Source organism: Somniosus microcephalus, chromosome 21 (assembly GCF_052327205.1).
Source record: "Somniosus microcephalus isolate GS21.2 chromosome 21, FLI_Smic_1.0, whole genome shotgun sequence".
NCBI classification, from domain to species: domain Eukaryota; kingdom Metazoa; phylum Chordata; class Chondrichthyes; order Squaliformes; family Somniosidae; genus Somniosus; species Somniosus microcephalus.
This window is the reverse complement of record NC_141007.1, coordinates 45,325,566-45,351,125: the sequence shown is the minus strand read 5'-3', so window position 1 is coordinate 45,351,125 and position 25,560 is coordinate 45,325,566. Positions and strand designations below refer to the sequence as shown.

General features: G+C 46.5%; 1 protein-coding gene across 19 annotated transcripts in view; it reads right to left on the bottom strand.

The window, feature by feature from the left end:
- Positions 1-25,560, bottom strand: part of tnrc6c1 (trinucleotide repeat containing adaptor 6C1) — a 672,712-nt gene that overhangs the window by 52,926 nt on the left and 594,226 nt on the right. Inside the window, exon 1 of one of the 19 annotated variants that reach the window (XM_085963538.1) lies at positions 5,438-12,101. The exons of 17 other annotated variants lie outside the window; for them this stretch is intronic. In XM_085963538.1, the coding sequence (XP_085819664.1) occupies positions 5,438-5,462 (25 nt within the window). In that variant the 5' untranslated portion in view covers positions 5,463-12,101. Of the gene's footprint in view, positions 1-4,189; positions 4,690-5,437; positions 12,102-25,560 lie in introns of those variants that run through there. One more of the 19 variants, XM_085963537.1, reaches the window with a different exon arrangement.

Below are 25,560 nucleotides of genomic sequence, written 5' to 3'. Positions count from 1 at the left end.
TCCTCATCCACATACTGCCTCTTGGTGACATGGGGGGGAAAATTCGGTTGATTAGCGCCTCCCGTTAGCACCCTAAGAGGCGAGGTTGGCACCGCTCGCAAAATTGACCACACATTTTGCGTCGGCGCTAAACACTACCGCCACGATCTCCTGCACCCGCAGGTCGTAAAGTCAGTCGAGCGTGCAACGTCCCGGACCGGATATTGAGTGACGCCCCCTGCCTTTCCGCCTGCAACGACGGGTAGAGGGAAACGTTTTGCAGTCGGGAAGGGACTGGGGGAGCGCTATTTAAAGGTGGCCGCTTCCTGCCTTTTTTTGTTGGCGACATTTTTGCACCACGCATTCGGAGAGAGAGAGAGACTTCTGGAGAGATTCAACGCTGTGTGAAGGAGTTTTGGGTACTGAGCAGCACTTTGCAGGTTCATTTTGATTTGACCTTCCTTGCATCGATTTAGGAGAGACTATGGGGGCTGCACTCCGAGCTCTTTCCCTGGGCCTCTCCATTGTTCTTTCCAGCAGATTTGATGTACAGGTCTCTCCAGGCCGAGATTCAAGGCTGCAATGAGCAGGGTGTCGATGGAAAGCAAGATTGACCCTCCCCTTTAAGAACTGGCCGGCACTAGTGTGTTTGTGTTCCATTGCTAACTGACATTACATGAGCTTCACCAGCGCTCTGAGGTAGCGCCTCGCTCCTCTGCGTTAGTGGCTTAAGAGAAGTGCGTAGCACCTGATTTAGCGCTCAAATCACCTCCGGGGCGATATATGCCAAGTTTGCAGTCGTAGGCGATAATTAGCGCCAGGCACTAAACTTTGCCCCAAACGGGGCGATACCGAATTTCTCCCCCATGGAGTCAGCTTTCACATGTACATTGACGACTTCCTGTTCTACCTCTCCACCACCTCTTCACTGTCAGACTGCTTGTGCAACATCCAGTCCTGGATGAGCTGCAGTTTACTCCAATTACATTGCAAAGACCAAAACCATTGTCACCGTGCCCGCCACAAACTCTGTACCCTTGCCACATTTATATTTGCCTTCTCAGCTAGACTGTTCACGACTTGGTGTCCTATCTGACCCCAAATTGAGGTACTGACTCCCCATCAGAAGCTCATATAAAAATGCAAGTTTTTCTTTTATATCCTCTTCATTACAAAGATCCACCTCTGTAACATCACTAATCTTAACCCTTGCCTCAGCCCATCTGCTGCGGAAACCCTCTTCCATGCTTTTGTCACTTTAAAGCTCGACTATTCCAATGCTCTCCTGGCCAGGCTACCATCGTCCATTCTCTGTAAACTTCAACTCATCCAAACTCTCCTACCTTCAACCTACACTGTACCAAGTCCTCTCACCCATGACCATGTGCACACTGACCAACATTGACTCATAGTTTCCCAATACCTTAAATTTAAAATTCTCATCCTCATGTTGAAATCCCTTTATGGTCTGGCCCCTCCCCATCTCTGAAACCTCCTCCAACTCTCCCAAAACTCTGCGTGCTTTTAATTCTGGCTTCTATGCATCTTCCATTCCCTTCAGTCCACTATTGGTAGTTGTGCCTTCAACCGTCTAGGCCCCAAGCTCTGGAATTCCCTCCCTCAACACCTCAATCTCCTCCTCTTTTATGAATCTCCTTAAAACGCATCTTTTTGACCTAGTTTTGGTCACCCCATCTCATATCTCCTTCTTTGGCTCAGTGTCAATTTTTGTCTGATTATGCTTCCGTGAAGTGCCTTGGAGTGTTTTTCTATGTTAAAGGCGTGATTTAAATGCAGGTTATTGAATGTTTCTATGGCACTCTTTTCCATCATAAGCCTAACATTAACCTCCACCGGTTTGTGGTCACCATTGCCAAGTTATCTGGGACTCAATAGGGCCCTTGCTTGCATGGAGGTCCCTGACCAACAGTCCATCCAATATTATGTCAGGATCATGGTTTCACTCCTGTTTCATCCTTCAAATAAATTACAATCTAGAACTGCTAAATTGCAGTCACCTGTAATAACTGCATCTGACCCTGACTGCACTGTTCTTGTTTGATTCAAGTTCTTGATCCAATCCATTTTCCTAACCTAGAGGTCCATAGCAGACATCCATATACAGGAAACTTTGTGATATCCGGCACCGACGGGACCGAGCTGCTGCCGATTTAACAAAACTTCCGGATAGACCAGCACTAATGTTGAAGGATGCGGAGGTTTTCATCTCCATATCTGACAACAAACACTGTTGCTTAGCAACAGCTTGTAAACACTCGGCCCGTACCTTGGAAGCGTCTCTGAAGCTGTTGCTAAGCTACAGAGACGCTTTCCAGAGCCTGACAGTTAAAAAAAAAAAAAATGCTAGAAGAAAAAAAAACTAACCAAAACAGCTGCTGATTTCTGCCATTAGATCGAGGTTTCCGGACATACAACCTCCGGATAAACCAAAGTTTCCTGGATGTTTTCCCAACCTTATTCCTGTTCACAAGGTTTAATAAATTATTAATTACTTCATCTACACTCAGATCAAAATGCTCCATTTCCAATTAGAAATGATCAAGGTCACTTAAGCATATGGGCAACTTTAAATCTTGCAGGCAATATATGTAAAGCAGCAGTCTAAATAAAGGTAGATAACCTCTAATCTTGTGGGCAATACATTATGTAAAGCAGCAGCCTAATATCTTGCAAGCTATATATGTGTCAGTCTTATACACCTCCCAGTCTGATTGAAAAGCAGCACAGAGAACAACCTGGAAGAAAGTTATATTAAAGCTTCTTGGCAAGAAGTGATTGGGGAGAAAAGCAAAGCCATCCCCACCCCCATTTAGAAAAGCATAAAAGTCAGATTAAGGAAAGAAAGACTTGCATTTATATAGCGCCGTTCATGACCACCAGACGTCTCAAACAAGCACTTTACAGGGAAAAAGTGTGACTGGTTTTACGTCAAAGACAATGCACAACAGTGCAGCTTCAATATTTCTTCAGAAATTGAAAACCTCGATAGATTCTTAGGCCTACCCTCACCTACTGGATCAGTTTCCATTTCTGCATCCTAATGCAAAAAATCACTGGAGCGTAACCACAGCAATTTATAGGGGGAAAGAAAATGAGCAAGACTGTCTGCCCACTGACAAACCATACATCACTGGAAGCACCGAGATGAACAGTGCCCGGACAAAGCCCTGCTTTGTAAGTACAGACCGCATCTCAAAATAGTATTGATCATTTGAATATTCGGACACTTAAATTAAATTACACATTTACACAGATAAAGTATTAAAATGAATTACTGAGGCCACTGCAATAAGGTAGCAGCACCTTAATAACACTGCTAATTTACATGACTTTGAAGTTGTTTTAAATCCATTCTTCCATGTGGAAATGTACTACAGGATTTTGATGTTTAGAACATTTAAGCCTTGAACAGATATCAAAAGAAAACAGAATTAAACTAAACAGATGTGACTGCTCAAATATTATAGGCTATCAAAAACAATTCTCACTGAAGCAGCCCGAGCGAGGTCATTTCTTCAGTGCTATAAACTATTCCCAGCGGTTAAGAGCAAGCTTGCTCCAAAACAAGGCAGAACATTCCAAGAGTGGAAAAAGCAGCTGCTCAAGAGAGACACTGTACCAATTCTGTAAACTATGTCACAACAGCAAAGCAAAAGAACCAAAATTAACCCCTTTCACTGCTTCAAACTGACATCCCTGAATGGTGAACAGAAACTAAAGCAGATAGCTTAACCAACCACCCCGCCACCCCCCCCCCCCCCCACCCAGCAGGAACAGCGTGGATGGGGAATGAAGATAGTAAGGTGGGGGTTCGCACTGTGTTCCTGCCCCCCACCATCTTAACTTATCTGAAATCTGCTGCAGGAAGGCTGCCTAGGCCAGAGGAACAGGGGGCCCCCAATTTAAATGGCTAAGTCATGATCTAATTAAGTCATCAGGCGCGCACGCCATTTTAACTCCTGGGTTCAAAAGGCCCGTACGGCTCTGAAATTACTAGCAAAATTTGATAGCAATCAGCAACAGGCCAGGAGAGACCCAGGTAAGTGCGTTTTAAACCAAGTTAAGGTTTCTTGTGGCCCAGGAGTACGCCTTCTGGTCCAACAAGGAAACCTTGGGCCTGCTCGCCCGAGCTTTCCCTCCCCCCTTCGCCGATCGTGATTGACCCGGGCCCATCCCAGTCCTCACTTACCTTGCAGTTGACCGTTCCCTTTGGTCCCAGGTGGCATTGGATGTGGGGTGGTCCCAGGTGGCATTGGATGTGGGGTGGTCCCTCCTGCCCAGAGTTTAGCTTCTCTTCCCCTTCCCACCCTTTCTATTTTCTCTACCGTCTCCTTTCCTCTCCCAAAGGCAGAGGCTGGAGTATTGATTCAAGGGCCCAGGCAGCTTTCTAGCACTGCACACAAGTGGCCATATTTCAAGTGCGCACCAAGGCGGCTATTCAACTGTTGGGGAGATCACATTCAAGTTTCACTCTGTTTCCTACACACATACGTACATGCACTCGTTTTCCAGCATGCGTCACTGGATAATGATCAGTGGGAACCGGACTTTTTTTTTGTCCATAGCCCAGTGCTGTAGCAACAATTAGTTAACTAAGCACGAACCAGGAATTGAGTCTGCGACCTTGTGCTTTATATAGATCAACACCAAAGGACTTTTCTTTTTGTTACAAGTCATGCTTTTCTTTCACAGAATAGTTGAGAAAACAATTTAAAGTACTCTCTCTACATGTTGCAAGAAAACTATAGCTTTTGCTAATCAACTATATTATTCATAATTTTATGCAGATCATAAAAAATTCCACGGCTTCATCAGCATGACCACTAATCAGAATTATTTCAAACTTGATATTATTAAAAAGTAATGCTAAAAACTTGCATTATTTTATAAAACTCACGAGAGACCTAACCAACACCACTCAGATCAAAATTGAACGTCAACCACTCCATGTATAAAGGTTTATATAATTTTCCATAGAGTCCATGACATCACTATAATCATTGTTCCGGCAATCTCAAAAGAATAATAGCAAAATATTAAATTTGTATGTCCCTTAGCTGCTTTGGTTAGTTTAAAAAGATGCATTATTGTCTAAGACTAAAAGGACAGAGAAGCTGAGTGGCAAGTCTTTTATTTGCCCCACATTATTATCAATTGAAGCTTTTCATGAGACAGTAAGCAATAAGCAATTTTGAAAAATGAGAGAAACTGTTTAAGCAAAAACATTTGTGAATTGACTTTTTATTACTGTGTTTATGCAAGATGCAGTAGCCCTTTAACAAACAGCCAAGGGTTAGGACGCCATTTTCTCAGTTTCACCAGCCAGCTACTTCAGATTGTATGCAGCAGCTTTCTAATATAATGCAATACATTCAGAGAACAAAGCAGCGATTATTTGGCATTTTTCTGCTCTACAGGGGACTGCTGTGAAAAATACCTGACTGAAGGTGACGCCCAACCATCCTAGGAAACGCTACATTTTGTGCAAAGCTGCCTTCATGTCTGCACCTACGCTTGCCTGTGCTCTCTGTTTCAATATGTCGGCTGTGTACGGTTTAAGCCTCATCCTGTCTACATGCCAGAAAAAACTACAGTACTCTGTGTAGTGTATGCTGCTGACAACCTGCACTTGCTCAGCCCTCCCCTGCTTGGAAATGCCCTTCTGAGGTAGGATTCAATATTAAGATATCAGCGACAAAGAATCCAGCTTGATTATCTAATTACTGCTGACATTAAACCCATCTTCCTTTCTTTAAATTCTTTAACTGTCACAAAACATTTTCTTCTGGCAATGCAATTAGCACTAGCTGGTTTTTTGAAAGTCAGCCAAAAAAACAACCGCATTCACTGGTTGGCTGCATGCAAATAAGCTTCTGTTGTCTGCCTTTTAAAAACATCAGGCAGCGTTGTTTGGCATACCATTACAGCTCGAACGTTAATATAGAACTAATACATACATGGGCTTTATGCCCGTTTCAAGCTTTACTGTCTAATCTAGTCCACATTGGATCTCAGCATTAAAAAGAAAACATTAATCATGAAGTCTATTATTTGAAAATGTAGTTTAAAAAAACTAGCACGTTCCACTGCAAAACATATTTTATCTGCTACAGTTAAAACACGCCCACATGAACATTCTGAAGTCCCTGGACGGAAAGGCACGAATCGTGGTTTAGCTACAGCTTGTCAACATATGCCAATGTTCATGCAGGCTGTATGAACGACAGCTCTACTAACAAAATGCCTTTATTGCTTGTATGACTGTAAATTATAACGCAGTCTGCAAGACAGACCCAGGCGGGAAAATTCAGCTTGTTGTAGACTTGCCAAGGTGAACTGAAGGTCATGGAAAGCTGCCTATCTTTAACAGCACTGAGCACAGACGTGCAACTTGGTTGCTAGGCCACAGCCCTTGTTATCCAGATTGCAGTGTAAACTAAGCCTGAAGCTTTAGGCAGCATCAGGTTCTGCAGAATTAGGAGCAGCTCCCAGCTGCTACATCAATCAGTAGTGCAGAAGAAACTGAAGCAATTTATGCACTCAAGGCACAAGCAGCACATCTGAACAGTTTCAGAAAACATTGAAAATCCTTTCTCCTATAATTTGTGGGCTATGTTCTGTTGTTTTGGAATTTACAGAGTCAAATATGATACAATCACATTACTTACACAATCAGCTGCACGGGAGAATCTCATTAATTTGTACAGTAATACAAACAAAAATGTTCCATTTAACAACAACTTGCATTTCTATAGCATCTTTAACTTCGTAAAACGCCCCAAGGCACTTCAAAAGAGCAAAATCAGGCAAGAATTGACACAGTCAAACAAGGAGCTATTAGAACAGGTGACTAAAAGCTTAGTCAGATGTGGGTTTCAAGGAGCATCTTAAAAGGAGAGGGGCGGAGAGGTTTAGGGAAGAAATTCCAGAGCTTAGACGATTGATGGCACAGCCACCAATGATGGGGTGAAGGAAGTGGGGCATGCACAAGCCAGAGTCGGAGGAACGCAGCGTTCTTGGAGGGTTGTAGGGCTGGGAAAGGTTACAGACATGGGGAGGGGCAATACCATGGAGGGATTTGAATACTAAGATGAGAATCTTAAAAATAAAAATCGAGGCGTTGGTGGACCGTGAGCCAATGTAGGTCAGCGAGCACAGGGATGAAGAAGACTTGGTGCAGTTTAGGATATGGAAAGCAGTTTTGGCTGAGCTTAAGTTTATGGAGGGTAGAAGATGGGAGGCTGGCCAGAAGAGCATTGGAATAATTGAGTCTGAAGGTAGCAAAAGCATGGATGAGAGTTTCAGCAGCAGATGGGCTGAGACAGGGGCAAAGACGGGTGATGGAAAGGAGGTGGAAGTAGGCTGTTTTTGTGATGAAGAGGATATGGGGTGCAGTTCAAGGATGTTGAGTTTGCAAACAGTCTAGTTCAGCCTGAGACAGTGGCAAGGGAGGGGGATGGAATCGGTAAGCAGGGAACAGTTTGTGGAAGGGGCTGAAGACATAGGGGGAGAAATTCATTATAGCCAAGGAGCGGGCGTTAACTTTGGAAAAGTTTGAGATTTAGCGCCAGGCACTAATGAATCTCACTGCACGCAAAATTCGTCGTCATCGCTCAAAGAAAGGATGGGAGCGCTAAATCAAGCGCTAACGGCCCATCTCAGTGACGTTGCACACAAAGTGCTAAGTAATTTCAGGTGCAGTCTAATCCCTAATCATCATTGCCACAGGCTCTTTCCAGTTCTTAAAGGGGAGGTTAAATCATGGTGCAGAACCTCATTCTCAGCATTGTTGGTTCTGTAGCTGTCTCAGCAAGCAGCAGAAGGCCAAGGAGAAGGAACCGGACCACTGAAGGAGGTGTCATTATGGCAGATCAACGGCCTGGGGAAGAGAGCTCACAAATTCTGCGACCAAGCATTGGAGGCCTTGGACCTCACTGTGGAGAGATGGAGGGCGGTGCTTTACTTGGCAAGTGGCAGGAGCCCCTCGCCGCAAGTCTTCCGTGCCATGTGGAGGGAGGTAGCCCGGCAGGTCTTGGGCAGCACTGTGGTCCCCAGGACCCCCACACAGTGCAGGAAGAAATTTAACGACCTTACTTGGGCGGTCAGGGTGAGTCAATGCTTCAACAAATGCTGCATACCACCATCAGAACCAAAGCACCACACCCCCAGCACTCACCCACCAACAACCTCCACCTACCAACACTCTCACCCACATCTCACAGCTTGCACACAATGACAGCTATTCAACTGTGGCAGGCACATCTCCCAAACACATTGCTCCACACACACTTTCCTTTCTCTTGCAGGGCAAGGTCGCTCACAACAGGAGGGAGCAGGAGCGCACAGGCGGGGGACAAGCCAACACCCAACCACTTTGAGCTGGAGGAAAGAGTGCTGCAAATCATTGGGTGCAAAGTGGTGGGCGTCATGGCCACCGGCAACGTTGACCCCCTTGGGGACAACGGTATGTTCATCCTGCTATCGGTACGGGATCCTGCTCAGATCCCACTTCCCCCTCATCCCACAAGCCTTTGCCACTTTCCAGCTGATCATGCTATGCATGCCTTTTTCCCTTCCTGCCCCCCTCCCCTCATCTTAACCCGACTCTTGTGTCTTTATGCTTTCAGATAATGAGCAAGCAGCTGAGCAGCCTGTCCCTGAGGGTACCATAGAAAGCGAGGCGGAAGAGGAGGAGGAGGAAGAACACACATCACTGCATGTCTCACCCGCAGGCAACAGCTCAGATACTGGCCCTACACTTATTTTTTTATTTATTTATTTAATTTTTTTTTTTTTTTTTTTATAAAAAGGCTAGTACAGTAGCGGGATCTGCACAGGGTGATGCACCAGGGACAAGCGGGCTGCAGCAAGGCCAGGTGGAAAGGGTAGCTCGGAAGCCAGCTTCCCGGAGGGCGAGTTCTGCCACACAGGACTCAGATGAGAACCGTGATGGGGAGACCTTTAGAAGAAGGGTGATGGGCATGCACACGGAGATGAAGGGTGCAATGGCAAGGGTGCCCGAGAGCCTGTCGGCAATGGGAAGGAGCATGGAGGAGTCCGCCTCCAATACTGCACAAGGTTCTGCGCACACCATGGGGCCCATCATTTGCAGTCTGCAAAGGATGGTGGACTCCCAGAGAGACGGGATGACCCAGACCTCATGCCGCATGTGATGGTGAATGTCGCAGCTTCCATTTCAGCACAGGCGAAAGTCACGCAATGTCTTCGTGCTGTAATGCAGTCTATGCTTGGTGCCATCGATTCTCTGACTGCTCTCATGCAGTCTCAGGTTGATGCCAGCTCTGACTGCTGCCATCGTGACTGGGTCAACCACCGTCTACCAGGGCTTTCACGGTGTCGCAGCAGGCCAGTAATCTGTGCTCCAGCAGATTGGTAGTGATGCTGAGGTGCTGTCCCGGGGGAGTGGCAGTGGGTCACTGGAGCAGGAAGCTGCTCTCCTCTCAGGATTCCTGCTCCAACCACTGGCACTCCGCCACTGCCCTCGTCACTGCCCGTCATCCAGCCAGCCCAGACTGCTGCCGCCCATGCGGAGGTGGTTCAGTCTACAGCTGGGCCTTCCAGGCTCAGAGCTGGTCAAGAGCGTCCTGCAAGGCCATCTGAAGTCTCCCGCGTGGACACTCAGCAGCCTTCCACCAGCCGGGCTGCAGCCACTGGGCCAACACTTCATAGGACCACTATAGTAGGCAAAGGCACTGTAATGAGGGGCACCAAGGGATTTCACATGGGTGAATAGCCAATATTGCTGTTGTAAATATGTGTTCACTGATTATTGATAAATTTATTACTTGGCTTTGGATGATTTTGTGGAGTCTCTCATTTCAGCTTTGCGCTGTGACAGGGATGGAATGATGGAGATGTGGTGAGCAACGGGGATTTGGGGCTTAATTTACTGGAACCACAGTCTTGAGGCGGTCATGGACTGCCCTTCCAGAAGGCCAATTGAGTGGCTGCTTCGTCCCTTGCTCCGGTTCCTCCTCATCTTCCTTGCTCTCCTCCTCCTCCTCCTCATCTTGTTCCTCCTCCTGAGGTGGTCCTGTAATCTCTGGTGGCAAGGGCTGGGCTCTCATGATGGCCAAGTTGTGGAGCATGCAGCAGACTACGATGAAATGGGACATTCGCTCAGCCAAGTACTGGAGAGCTCCTCCCGAGCGGTCAAGGCAGCGGAGCCGTTGTTTGAGCACCCCGATGGTCTGCTCGATTATGTTCCTGGTGGCGGCCTGGCTCTCATTATTGGGGTTGCGGCGGGGAGTCATGAGCCAGGTGGAGAGCAGATAGCCCTCGTCTGACCAGCCAGCCGCGAGCTTGACGTGGTGGCTGGAAAAGTGCTGGCACACCGGTTTGGCGCAGGATGAAGGCATCATGGCTGCTGCCAGGGAAGCGGGCATTCACATTGAGGATTCGCTGTCTGTGGTCGCACACCAGCTCCACATTGAGTGGTAGCCTTTGCCGTTACGGAAGATCTCAGGATTGTTATGCGGTGCCCGCAAAGCCACGTGGGTGCAGTCAATGGCGCCCTGCACCATCGGGAAACCCGCTATCCTGGCAAAGCCACATGCATGTTTGTTCTGCTTCTCTTTGATGGGGAAGGAAATGTAGTTCCTTCTCCTACTGTAGAGTGCCACTGTGACTTGTGGGATGCAGCGATGGACGACAAACAGAGATGTTTGCTATATCTCCTGTTGCAGACTGGAAGGATCCGCTGGCGAAGAAATTGAGGTCGATGGTGACCTTGACTGCCACTGAGCGCGCCGTGGTCGACCTGATCTGGTTGCAGGAGGTGGCAGAGTTCTGTGACCAACTCCTTGCTGAAGCAGAGCCTTCTAATACACTGTTCCTTGCTTAATTGGAGGTAGGAGAAGTGCTGTCAGGCCCTAATGGAAGGCGCTAACCAACTGAATTTCTCCCCCCAAAGCTTCTGTCTTCCCAATGTTCAATTAAAGGAAATTTTGGCCCATCAAGTACTAGATGTCGGACAAGCAGACTGACAACACAGAGGCAGTGGAGGAGTCAAGAGAGGTGGTAGTGAGATAGAGCTGGGTGTCGTCATCGTACATGTGGAACCAGATGTCATGTCTTCGGATGATTTCGTTGAGGATCAAGGATAGATCCTTTGGGGACTCCAGAGGTAATGAGGGAGGGGCAAGAGCAGGCATTGCAGTAGATTCTCTGGCTACGACTGGATAGCTAAGAGTGGAACTAGGCGAGGGTCGTCCCACTCAGCTGGACAACGGAGGAGAGGCACTGGAGGAGGATGGTGTGGTCGACTGTGTCAAAGGCTACAGACAGGTTGAGAGTGATAAAGCACTGTGGTCACAGAAAATGTTATTTGTGACTTTAATTAAGGCCGTTTTAGTGCTGTGGCAAGGACGGAAACCTGATTGGAGAGGGTCAAACATGGAGTTGCAGGAAAGACTGGCATGATTTGGGAGGTGACAACACATTTAAGGATTTGAGAAGAAAGAGAAGCTGGTGATAATGCTATGACAGATTTATGTAAACTATCAGGCACATGTTTGTTTCTGCAAACACCACATTGCAGAAGAACTCCGTCACCAAAAGTAACGTTTTCAATAGGAAAAAGGTTTATGTTCCAGATCAGTTACCAGCATTTCTAACCTGAAAGGCAGATTGAAACTGCAATCTTCTATGCTGAAATTCGGCAAAATCATAGCATGGTTACAGCTTGGAATTCCATTCGGCCTGTCGAGCCCGTGCCGGCTTGCTGCAAGAGTACTTCAGCTAGTCCTACTCCCCCACCCTTTCCCTTTAGCCCTGCAATTTCTTTTCCTTCAGGTACTTATCCAGCAAGGGAGGAGATTGCAGGGGCTCCGACACACATTTTCAGAACCTCTCTGGCCACAGCGGAAGTGCCAGAGGACTGGAGAACAGCTGACGTAGTACCATTGTTCAAGAAGGGTAGTAGGGATAAACCAGGGAATTACAGGCCAGTGAGCCTAACATCAGTGGTAGGGAAATTATTGGAAAAAATTCTGAGGGACAGAATTAGTCTCCACTTGGAGAGGCAAGGATTAATCAGGGATAGTCAGCATGGCTTTGCCAGGGGGAGATGATGTCTAACCAATTTGATTGAATTTTGAGAGGGGGTGACTAGGTGTGTGGATGAGGGTAGTGCAGTTGATGTAGTCTACATGGGCTTCAGTAAGGCTTTTGACAAAGTCCCACATGGGAGACTGGTCAAGAAGGTAAGAGCCCATGGGATCCAGGGCAATTTGGCACATTGGATCCAAAATTGGATTAGTGGCAGGAGGCAAAGGGTGATGGTCGAAGGTTGTATTTGTGACTGGAAGCCTGTGTCCAGTGGTGTACCGCAGGGATCGGCGCTGGGTCCTTTGCTGTTTGTAGTGTACATTAATGATTTAGATATGAATGTAGGAGGTATGATCAGTAAGTTCGCAGATGACACGAAAATTGGTGGAATGGTAAATAGCGAGGAGGGAAGCCTCAGGCTACAGGACGATATAGACAGAATGGCTAGATGGGCAGAACAGTGGCAAATGGAATTTAACCTTGAAAAGTGTGAGGTGATGCATTTTGGGAGGACAAACAAGGCAAGGGAATACACAATGAATGGTAGGATCCTAAGAAGGACAGAGGAACCATGGTGTGCATGTACATAGATCCCTGAAGGCAGGAGGACAGGTAGATAAGGTGGTTAAAAAAGCATATGGGATACTTGCCTTCATTAGCCGAGGCATAGAATATTAGAGCAGGGAGGTTATGATGGAGCTGTACAAAACGTTAGTTAGGCCACAGCTGGAATACTGTGTGCAGTTCTGGTCACCACACTATAGGAGGGATGTGATTGCGTTGGAGAGGGTGCAGAGGAGATTCACCAGGATGTTACCTGGGCTGGAGCGCTTCAGCTATGAAGAGAGACTGGACAGGCTGGGGTTGTTTTCCTTAGAGCAGAGAAGGCTGAGGGGGGACCCGATTGAGGTGTACAAAATTATGAGGGGCATAGATAGGGTAGATAGAAAGGAACTTTTCCCCCTAGTAGAGGGGGTCATAGTTTCAAGGTAAGGGGCAGGAGGTTTAGAGGGGATTTGAGGAAAAACTTTTTCACCCAGAGGATGGTTGGAATCTGGAACTCACTGCCTGAAAGGGTGGTAGAGGCAGGAGCCCTCACAACATTCAAGAAGCATTTAGATGAGCACTTGAAACGCCATAGCATACAAGACTACGGACCAAGTGCTGGAAAATGGGATTAGAATAGTCAAGGCCTGATGGTCGGCGCGGACACGATGGGCTGAAGGACCTCTTTCTGTGCTGTATGACTCTGACTCTATTCACTCGCCTGCTACACCTGCCTCTGAATTTGGACAGCGGTTCCGTCGATGCTGCCTGCCGGCTCCATCCTGCTTATGTCGGCTTTGTCCCTCCATGGGACCTCTGACTTTAACCCTGGTCGCCCTACTATTGTCTCCAACCTATTTCCTGCTACCAGGAACCATTAATTACTACATAACCAGGCCAGTGTAACCTGAGCTTTTTACTGTGTCCATTCGCGTGTGCACTTTGGCTGCCGCTCTGGACCAGAGCCGTTCATTTCTTTTTCCACTTCTTTCTCCTCCATTTTCCTTTCTCTCTATCCCTGCCTGACCGGTCTCTCCTGTCGTCATGCCTCCTTTCAGCTCTCCTCTTTCGAATACTCTACCCTCCCAAATCCCTACCCCAATCCTTCATTACTCTTTGACCTTCCTACTCTCTTGCCGCTGTCCCAGTCTTGACTCCCTCTTAGATAAGCCTACAGCTTCCCTTTGTGCCTCCAATGGCATCCTACGAAGGGCCCAAATCGAGGCACTCGTCGCTGCTTCCTTACGAGCAGCAACCCCAACTGTCCTACTCTCTCACCGACCTTCCCACTCAGCGTGTCCAAAGGGGGCTAATCTCCCCATCCAACTCACTCCTCCCAGCGCTGACCCTGTGGATGCTGGCAGTGGGTCAGCCATAACCGACCCTCTCCACATCTCCCTCCAGAATGTCCGTTCACTTGTAAACAAGGCCCTTGCCATCAATGAGCTTATCGTGGATGATTGCATCGCCATCATGACCCTGAGGGAAACTTGGCTGAGGGGTGATGACACCTTACCTTTAAATGAAGCCTCCCCACCTGGCTACACCTTCCACCGCTTGCACCGTTCAGACCGCTGTGGTGACGGTGTGGCTCTCATCACCAAATCACACTTTGGTCTGTCCCCCCTACTCCTCCGGCACTTTCTCCTTTAAGCATCTCACCTTATTCCATCCCTCTCACCTCATGTAAAATTCTCGTTCTCTATCGCCCACTCAAGTGCCATAAAAATATTACCGAGATATTTTCAGTTTTCCTCCCTCAGCCTCCACATCCTCTGATTTCAACCTCCATCTCAATTCATCATGCTCTCTCTCCTGAGTTCACTAGCCTCCTAACCGCCATGTAAACTCCCCAACCCATATTCACGGCCATCCCCTTAACCTTGCCATCTCTCGTGGCCTCGTTACTCCATGTCAATCGCAGATAAGGCCATCTCTGACCACTTCCTCGTATCGCTCTCCACCCACATCCCACTTTACCACCACCACCCACCCCTCCACTGCCCTCCCAGCCCCTATCTTCTGTGTCCATCCCTAGAAAACACTCTCTCCCAACTCTCTTACAACTGCATTTACGAAATCCCAACTGTCCAACCTTTGGCCCTCCATTCACCATGACATTTCTGCAGCTACCGATCTACTCAATCACACGTTTGATGCCCTAGTTCCTACTAAAACAATTACTCTCTCTCACCCTGGCCATTCCCCCTGGTACGACCCTCATCTTTGCTCCCTTAAGTCCAAGGGATGCAGACTTGAACGGATATGGTGGACAACTGGCTTAGCGATTCACTGCCAGACCTGGCTGGACCACAAAGCATCATCGGGTCCTGCTCTCATCTGCCAAAATTGTTCACTATTCCAGAATTATTCTGGAATGCAAAGATAAACCCCGGCTTCTATTCTCCACTGCTAACCGTCTTCTTAAACCCCTCTCCCCTGCCTCCTCCACCCTCACCTGCAACAAGTGAGAGGAGCTTGTGGACTTCTTTGTCTCTAAGATTGAGACCATCACTTCAGTTGCCTCTGCCACTTCCCTTCCTTCCCCTAGCCCACCAGGCCAAACTTCCTCTAAGGATCCCCCCTGTCGGAGCCCTGAACTCACATCTTTCTCCAGTCTCTCTCCAATCTTCCCTCATGGCCTTGCCGCACTATTTTGTCCATGGGACCCACTTTCTGCTCCCTCGACTCTATTCCCACCAAACTGCTGACCACCCAACTTCCTTTTCTGGCTCCCATGTTAGCTAACATTGTTAACAGTTCTCTCTCCTCAAATCTGCCGTCATCACCCCTCGCCTCAAAAAACCAACCCTTGACCCCTCCGTCCTCGCAAACTACCGCCCAATCTCCAACCTCCTTTTCCTCTCAAGTCCTTGAACGTGTTGTTGCCTCCTAAAACCGTGCCCATCTTTCCCGCAACTCCAGGTTTGAATCCCTCCCATCAGGTTTCCGCCCCTGCCACAGTGCCGAAACAGATCTCATCAAAGTCACAAATGACAACCTTACTGACTGTGACAAAGGCAACCTATTCCTCCTCGTCCTTCTGGACTTGTCTGTAGCCTTTGATACGGTTGACCACTCCATCCTTCTCCAACGTCTCTCCCCCATCATCTAGCTGGGTGGGACTGCACTCGCCTGGTTCCATTCTTATCTATCTAATCATAGCCAGAGAATCACCTGCAATGGCTTCTCTTCCTGCTTTCTTGTCGTTGCCTCGTGTTCCCCCCCCCCCCCCCCCCAAGGATCTATCCTTGGCCCGCTCCTATTTCTCATCTACCTGCTGTCCCTTGGCGACATCATCCGAAAACACAGCATCAGTTTTCACAAGTACGCCGACGACACCCAGTTCTACCTCACTACCACTTCTCTCGACCCCCTCCACGGTCTCTAAATTGTCAGACTGCTTGCCAGGCATCCAGTTCTGGATGAGCAGAAATTTTCTCCAATTAAATATTAGGAAGACCAAAGCCGCTGTTTTCAGTCCCCACCACAAACTCCGTTCCCTAGCCACTGACTCCATCCCTCTCCCTAACATCTGTCTGAGGTTGCATAACACTGTCGCAACCTTGGTGTCGTATTTGACCTTGAAATGAGCTTCCGACCACATATCTGCGGCATAACTAAGACTGCCTATTTCCATCTCCGTAATATTGCCCATCTCCGCCCTTGCCTCAGCTCATCCGCTGCCGAAACCCTCATCCATGCCTTTGTTACCTCTAGACTTGACTATTCCAATGCACTCCTGGCTGGCCTCCCACATTCTAGCCTACATAATTTGAGTCCATCCAAAACTCGGTACGAGTTAGGACACGGGCAGCCAAGTCCCGTTCATCCATCACCCCATGCTCACTGACCTACTTTGACTCCTGGTTAAGCAACGCCTCAACTTCAAAATTCTTATCCTCATTTTCAAATCCCTCCATGGCCTCGCCCCTCCCCATCTCTGTAATCTCCTCCAGCCCCACAACCCGAGAGAAATCTGCATTCCTCTAATTCTGCCCTTTGAGCATCCCTGATTATAATTGCTCAACCATTGGTGGCCGTGCCTTCTGTTGCCTAGGCCCTAAGCTCTGGAATTCCCTGCCTAAACCTCTCCGCCTCTCTTTCCTCCTATAAGATGCTCCTTAAAACCTACCTCTTGCCTGCTGAGTGGAAACCAGGTGGGCTGGCAATTAGAATTGGCCGGGTTCCTTACCAGATGACATCCCGCATGGATCCCACTGCCTTGAGTTAGGAAAAACATAGGAACAGGAATAGGCCATTAAGCTCCTTGAGCCTGTTCCACCATTCATGAGATCATGGCTGATCTGCGACCTAACTACATATACCCACCTTTGGCCCATATCCCTGAATACCTTTGGTTAACAAAAAGCCATCAATCACAGATTTAAAATTAACAATTGAACTAGCATCAATTGCAGTTTGCGGAAGAGAGTTCCAACCTTCTACCACCCTGTGTGTGTAGAAGTGTTTCCTAATTTCATTCCTGAAAGGTCTGGCTCTAATTTTTCAACCAGTGAAAATAGTTCCTCTCTATCTACCCTATCTGTTCTCCTTAGTAGCTTGAAAACTTCGATCAGATCACCCCTTAACCTTCTAAATTCTAGGGAATACAATCCTACTTTGCAATCTCTCCTTGTAACTTAACCCTTGAAATTCTGGTAAACCTGCGCTGCACTCCCTCCAAGGCCAATATATCCTTCCTACGGTGTGGTACCCAGGACTGCTCACAGTACTCAAGGTGTGCTCTAACCTGGGTTTTGTATAGCTGTAGCATAACTTCTACCCCCTTGTATTCTCGTCTTCTAGTCTAGATATAAAGGCCAACGTTCCATTCGTATTTTTGATTATTTTTTGTATCTGTTCATGACATTTTAATGATCTATGTCCCTGGACTCCCCAGTCTCTTTGGACCTCCACTGTTTTTAGGTTTTCACCATTGAGAAAATATCCTGTTCTATCCTTTTTAAGTCCAAAGTGGATGCCCTCACATTTGCTTACATTGAAATCCATTTGCCACAGTTTGCCCATTCACTTAATCTATCAATATCCCTTTGTAATTTTATGCTTTCACCTACACTGCCTACAATGTCGCCTATCTTTGGGTCATCGGCAAATTTGGATATATGACTTTCTATGCCATCATCTAAGTCGTTAATAAATACTGTGACTAGTTGCAGTCCCAACAGAGATTCCTGTGGGACACTACTAGTCACGTCCTGCCAATTTGAGTACCGACCCATTATCCCAACTCTCTGTCTCCTGCCGCTCAGTCAACTTCCTAACCAGGTCAATAATTTGCCCTCACTTCCGTGGACTTCTACCTTAATTAACAGTCTCTTATGTGGGATTTTATCAAATGCCTTCGCAAAGTCCACATAAATAACATCCATAGACATTCCCCTGTCCACTACTTTAGTCACCTCCTCAAAAAATTCAATCAGGTTTGTCAGGCATGACCTGCTTTCACAAATCCATGCTGGCTCTCTCTGATCAACTGAAAATGAGGTGTTCAGTCACCCTATCCTTAATTATAGACTCTAGCAATTTCCTGACAACAAATGTTAGGCTAACTGGTCTATAATCCCCTGGTTTCCCTCTCTCGCCATTCTTAAATAGTGGAGTGACATACACAATTTTCTAATCTAAAGGAGCGGTTCCTGAATCTAGAGAACTTTGGAAGATTATAGTTGGGGCATCTGCAATGTGCTCACCTACTTCCTTTAAAACTCTGGGAAGGAAACCATCTGGTCCTGGGCATTTGTCACTCTTTAGTGCCATTATTTTCTTCATTACTGTTACTTTACTTACGTTAATTTTATTGAGTCCCTGTCCCTGATTCAATATTAGTTTCCTTGGGATTTCCGGCATGCTATCCTCTTCTTCTACTGTAAATACTGACGCAAAGTAATTATTCAACACGTCCGCCATTTCCTTATCATTGACAATATCACCGCTTTTAGTTTTTAAGGGGCCAACATTGCACCCGGCTACCCTCTTTTTCCTAATGTAATTGTAAAAATTCTTTGTATTGATTTTGATATCCCTTGCAAGTTTCTTGCCATACTCCTTTTTGTAGCTCTTGCTGTTTTGTGACCCTTTGCTGTTCTTTGTATCTTTCCCATTCGCCAGGATCTGTGCTTTGTTTTGCATTTTTGCTGTCCCTTACCTCTAGTCGTTCATGGCTGCTTTTATTGGCAAGCAGAACTGTTGCCCCTCAGGGGTATAAACTAGCTCTGTTTCACGTTAAATTCTTTTTTGAACAACTCCCATTGATCTTCTGTTGTTTTACCCATTAACAGATTTGCTCAGTTTACTGTGGACAGTTTCTGCCTCATCCTGTTGAAGTCAGCCTTACACAAATCTAGAATCTTAGTAGCTGTTTCGCATTTGTCCCTTTCAAACACTACGTTGAACTCGATCATGCTATGATCGCTATTGGTTAAATGCTCACGTACAGTTAGGCTGTTAACTAAATCTAGCTCATTACTAAATCTAATATGGCTTTCCCCCTTGTTGCCGCTAGGACATATTGTTGTAGAAAACTATCACGGATACACTCAAGAAATTCACTACCTTTCTGACAGCTTATCCCAATCGATGAAAGTTAAAATCCTCCATTAAAACCACTCTGCCTTTGCTACATGCAGTTATACAATCTAGCACTTCACAGCTGCTACCAAGGGGCCTATACACAACTCCCACAACAGTCTTAAATCCTTTCCTATTTCTTAATTCTACCCATAAAGTCCCACTGCCTGCTTATCTCTTTTTATATCCTCTCTTATCATTGAAGTGATTTCATCCTTAAATCACTAAGGCTATTCCTCCCCCTCTGCCATTTCCCCCATCTTTCCTGTAGACCTTATAACCTGGTATATTTAGTTCCCAGTCCTGACCCTCTTGCAGCCATATCTCAGTAATGGCTGCCATGTCATACCCTCCAATTTGAATTTGCACCTGCAGTTCATTCAATTAATTCCTTAAACTCCGTGTGTTTGTATAAAGAATGCTTATTTGGGCCACACGCCCGAGCCTGTCCTTCAGCTCTAATGATTTACTCACGTTTCTTATTTCTCGCTCCTGGTTTAATCACTACATCTTTTAGTTTTTCCTCTACATATAGTGCCTAAAGCACAATTTCTGACTGTTACTTCACTCTCTTCCCTTTCGTTTGTTTTTGAACTACTATCTCTACTACAATTTCCACCTAAGCCTTCCTCCCCCAATTGCGAATTTTAATTTGCTCCCGAGTAGGCGGCAAGAACACCTGCCTGATGCCAGCGGGGTCCTTCTTGAAATATGTAGATTGAGGTCCAATGGCCTCACTGGGTCCCAAATGCAATTTTAATTGGTGGGCAGAGCAGGGAAGCCAACATAGTATTCCACCAGGTGAAGATAGCAGTAAGAGGAGCTGGGGGCAAAAGAGCCCTAAACAGGTAACTTTTTTTTTTGCTTCTTTTTCTCCACTTTCCTTGTGGTGCCAGAAGCATAAGTGCTCGTCCAGGCCCCGCCAAGGAAAGTTTAACCCTGCTCTGTCACAGGCGGTCCCGTCCTTTCCTGAAATTCCACTCGATTTACCTTGTTGCCGGCGACCATGCCTTTGGTGCCAGCCCGCGCCCATCTGCTGCCTGAAATTCAGCTCTCGCCCATCAGCCAGCTGCCGCTTCCTGCCCATTTTGGGTGAGCAGCTGACTAGGTGCATGCAGATGAGGCCCAGAAGCTTAAATTGCCTGGCGTCAAGCTGCCGAAGTCAGAGGAGTTTGACGCTCGCCTCGGCCCCTACTGCCCGATCCCCGGTCATCATCGGGGCCATTTTAATTTTTCCAACTTTGCAGCAGGTGTTGTTGTCCAGGTCTTGCTACATGTGGGCAAGGACTGCTTTATTATCTGAGGAATTGCGAATGGAACTAAACACTGTGCAGTCATCAGCAAACATCCCCACTTCTAACCTTATGATGGAGGGAAGGTCATTGATGACGCAGCTGAAGCTGGTTGGGCCTAGAACACTGCCCTGAGGAACTCCTGCAGCTGTGTCCTGGGGCTGAGATGATTGACCTCCAACAACCACAACCATCTTCCTTTGTGCTATGTATGACTCCAGCCAGTTAAGAGTTTTTCCCCCCTGATCCCCATTGACTTCAATTTTACTGGGGCTCCTTGGTGCCATACTCGGTCAAATGCTGCCTTAATAACAAGGGCCATCACTCTTACCTCCCCTTTCAAGGTTACATGTTGGCAGATTCGGGTGTTCGCTTTGCAGAACACCTCCGTTCAGTCTGCAAGTGTGATCCTGAGCTTCCGGTTGCCTGCCATTTTAATTCTCCGCCCCACTCCCACTCCGACCTCCTACACTGTTCTAATGAAGCTCAACGGAAGCTCGAGGAACAGCACCTCATCTTTCTATTAGGCACTTTGCAACCGTCATGACTCAACATTGAGTTCAACAATTTCAAATCATAACCTCTGCCCCGATTTTTTCCAGACGGCAGCTGTTGATGATTCCGCTATTCCCATTTCCCCCTCCTGTAGACCCATCTTTCGTTTCTTTACTTGTCCCATTACTATCTCCTTTCGCCTTGCACCATCATCCCTTTTGTCATTTAATCTCTCCTGCTTTCCACCCTATCACAGGCCTTCCTTTTTGTTCTTTCCTCCCCTCCCTCTGTACTTGCTTAAAATCTGTTATATCTTTAACTTTTTCCAGTTCTGACGAAAGGTCATCGACCTGAAACATTAAGTTTTTTTCTCTCTCACAGATGCTGCCTGACTGGAGTACTTGCAGCATTTTCTGTTTTTATTACATATTGGACAGGTATGTACTATATTTGTCTTTCGCTTTCAGGAGCAGGTTCCTTAGTCCCTTAGACATTTCAGTAGTGCCCCCCATTCACCCTTCCAACGTTCTCGCCATCCTCTCAAGAGCACTTTCGTGAATTAGAATACGATAACACCAGATGAATTTCTCCAGTCAGATTTGTCAACAGATGATGAGCTGACCACGTGAAAGTCCCTGATCTTACAGCAACTGCAAGCATGACAAGAGAGCTGGCATATTGCAGTTCAACATAACTGCGTTACAGTCACGGTCTCTCAACTAGTGGACAACATTCTTCCATTTGGCACTGTAAGCATTTCAGGTATAACATCTCTTGGATGCCAAAGCTGTTTAAATAATCAAAAGTTAGGAGCACTGTAAGATACGCTGACAACTATGCTATCAAAAGGAAATATCTCTGATCATCAAGCATCAGAAAATAATACAAACAATTGGACAATGGGAAGGATTTATTATATTCAGAACAGATCTTGAAACTGTCACCTAGATGCCAACGATGACCAGACAAACCTGAAGCATCAATTCAGAGGAATGAAAAATAAAAACATGTTTTGCCTGAAGTGCATAAACTGGCAACTTTTGAAAGCAAAAAAAGTTATCTTAAATTAAAATGAAATTAAAGTTTTGAAAAATATTAAGCAGACTAAGAACTGTAAACTGAATAACCACACTATTTTACAGCAGGAGAACAATGAACAGTAAAAAAAAAACTTTCCTATCAGGATTAGACAGAATTTAAACTGGGATTTTTTGGATAGTTCAACAATCACTGAATAGAAAGGAGAACCTTTGGCATGTACATTAAAGAACAAACTTGCATTTATATAGCATCTTTCACATTCTCAGGACTTGCCAGCCAATGAAGTACTTATGCGCTCAAGTCTCTGCAGTGGAGCTCGAACCTTCTGACTCAGAGGCTAGAGTGCTACCACAGAAACAAGGCTGACATTGCTAAATCACAATGCCGCATCAGTCGTGTAAAACACAATCAAAAATAAACAGGTGCAGGAATCGCCGATAGCTCAGGACGTTCACGGAGCCATGCAGACCAGCAAGGTGCCTGGATCAATCCCTGGACTGTTCTGGAGCAACCGATTTCTGCGAGGGCAGCAGTAGGGGTGATACAGTTGTCAGTACTCTGGCATTCAGGAGGAGAAAACTGTCTGATTGCTATCCAGCATCTTCTGTTGAAAGTGCACTTAAGATGTCTGGCGAGCACAGGACTGCTCTCCAGTGACGGCATACCTGCCCCCCCTGCCACCACCACACCTCCCCCCCCCCAGCCATGTGACCGGCCAGCATTTACTGTCAAAGCTCAATGGCTGTATAGCCAAAGTAATAAAAGACTACCTGCACCATGAAAGCTGAAGCCTTGCAAGGAACTAATACATTCAGGAGGGGAGGTGAAGGGTGAAAAAAAATAGAAAACTTAAGTGAAAAAATAAGGCAGCAAAAAAAACACTCTGAAGAAAGTCTACAGAAAAGATAAACTTAAGCCCATTAATAACTTAGTTCACATAAATAACAAAAATCACATATTACAGAGATACACACTTCTGCATGTTGGCCATTTTGTGCCCCCTTAAAAGAGCAGATGGTTAATTAAACCAAGCCAATAATCTGCTTTACACTTGATACAATTCCTTGCTACGCAGTTCACTCGTCATAACTGGACACATGAAGCCAGATTCTCGAGTTACTTATTTCAATTTCCCTTGCATCAGCTCCTATTCCAAGCACCAGCAGTTTGCCAAAGCACTGATGAAAGTCATCTTTAACCTCGTCACACAATGCAATGAAAGGGTTGGCACCTTCTAATGGACCATCAAGAGCCACTAAAGTGATCATTTCACAGGTTTAAGGGTTTTAACAAAAACACATGTTGATGAATATTGGAATCTGCACACTATGTCTGGGTCAAAATCCTGAACTTCCCTATCAGCACTGTGGGGGTATCTTCACCACACGGACTGCAGCAGTACAAGGCGGCGGCTCACCACCACTTTCTCAAGGGCAATAAATGCTGGCCTTGCCAGCGACTCCCACATCCCAGGAACGAATTTTTAAAAATGAAACAGGCTAATTTATTTAATTAATCTGGAATAGTTTAAACCCACCTTTACAACAGATGGATAATATTTTTCTTCTGTACTGTAAACATACCTGGTTCTGTACAGAGGTATAGGGAAAGCAGATTCGTTCTGGATTGCTCCAACACAAAGCTGGTACAGACACGTGGGCTGAATGGTCCCCTTTAATTCTATACACTTCTGTGGCTCTATACACAAGATGGAATGTTTCAAAACACATGGGCCTAGAAATTCAGTGGGCTGCGGCACCAGTTAGCGCCTAAAGAGGGCACTCAATGGCTTTAGCGCCACTGGCCACGCCTCCTGCGAAATTTAGCGAGGCGCTAATGGCGGCGTTAGCCTGTAGCGCTGCACCGCCACCGATGATGTCATCGGTGTGCGCAGCGCCCCGAACGCGATATTGGGTCGCGCCCCCCCCCAACCCCTTAGCGCCGGTTGCAAATCGTGACCGGTTCAGGGGGCCTACCTGTGGCGGTACTGGCAAAAATTAAAGGGGAGGTGCGGGGCGGCCATTTTTTTCAGTGGCCGCCTGCCAGCACCTCCTCGCGCCACCCTCCCCGGCCTCCTGTTCCCCCCGGGCAGTGCCGGCTGTGTCCCGAGTGCCCGGCACTCGCGATCGGTGATCGTGCTAGTGCAGGCCCCTCCCCTTTAAGGGGAGGAAGGCCTGCAGTACCGCAGCGCGCCATGCCGCAGCATGTGGCGCTGCGACACATTGCGCTGCAATATTCAGTTTCAGCGCCCCAAGAGGGATGCGGGGTGCCTCGAGCAGCGCCCCGCGTCCCTCTTGGGGCGTTCAAACTGAATATCGGGCTGGCGCTCCCGGCTACTTCTGGGGTGGGACTTCCGGCGCCCAGGCGAGCTTGGCGCCCCAAACGCAGCGCCACCGAATTTTTAGCCCATGGAGTTCAGGGCATGGAAGAGGATAAAAAGACCATAGCACACTTTCAGAAATGTCAATAGATATGGTGATTGTGTCCCAAAGTAACAGCCAACGATTTGGACATCTTGGGGATTTTTCTTAAACTTAAACCATGGTATGCAGTACCATGGGGAACTATTCTAAATTTTAAATACGCAAGTGCTTGATGAAAGGGAAGATATTTTAGAATTCTTAAAGTTTCAAAAATGTAAAAAACCCTCGAAGAAAGAACTTGCATTTATATAGTGTCTTTCATGACCTTAGGACCTCCATTGACTGTGAAGCGCTTTAAGAAGTACTTTTGAAGTGTAATCACTTTTGTAATGTCGGGAAATGCAGCAGCTAACTTGTGCAGAGCAAGGTCCCACTAACAGCAATGAGATAATAACGAGATATTCAGCTTTTTAAGTGATGGTGTTTGAGGGATATATGCTAGCCAGGACACCTCTTCTTTGGGTAGTGCCATGGGATCTTTTACATCCACGAGGGGGCAGCCTGGGTCTCAGTTTAATGTCTCATTGCATCTGACAAAGATGCACAGATGCGTACTTCACTGAGCTGTGATTTCTGAAAGGTTATTTTAATATTGTTTCAAAATTCACTTTCTTTTGGTACTGCGTAACAATAGATTAAATTCCAAAGGTGCCAGACTCTTGCTTGAACAAAATCACACAGCATGCTTGTGTTTCAAGTGATGGCTCAGCTCCTTCCTCCAGCAAAACACCATGAGACAACAGACTAGCTACTGAAACACCAAATCGAGTTAGGCTCGGACATCATTTGGGTGAGTGTGCTTAGGTTATAAATTCCTTATATACTTGGACTTGAATTAAAGGTTGCCAATACCAAGCTAAAACTTACAAAAAAATGCCTCATTTTTATAACATTGCCAATATTAACCACATTAAAAGGTCACAGATTAATTCTTAATTTATGAGGCCTCAGTGTTGCAGGTATTCCTTCAACCACCTGGCAATTCCCTGTGCAATGCAAGAGAGATCTCTCAATATCCTGATAAGCAAATTGAGCTTTTTTGGTTCAATCATTTTAACAGCAGCAAATTTTCTTTTAAAATTGAAGCATATTTGAGTCTTTTT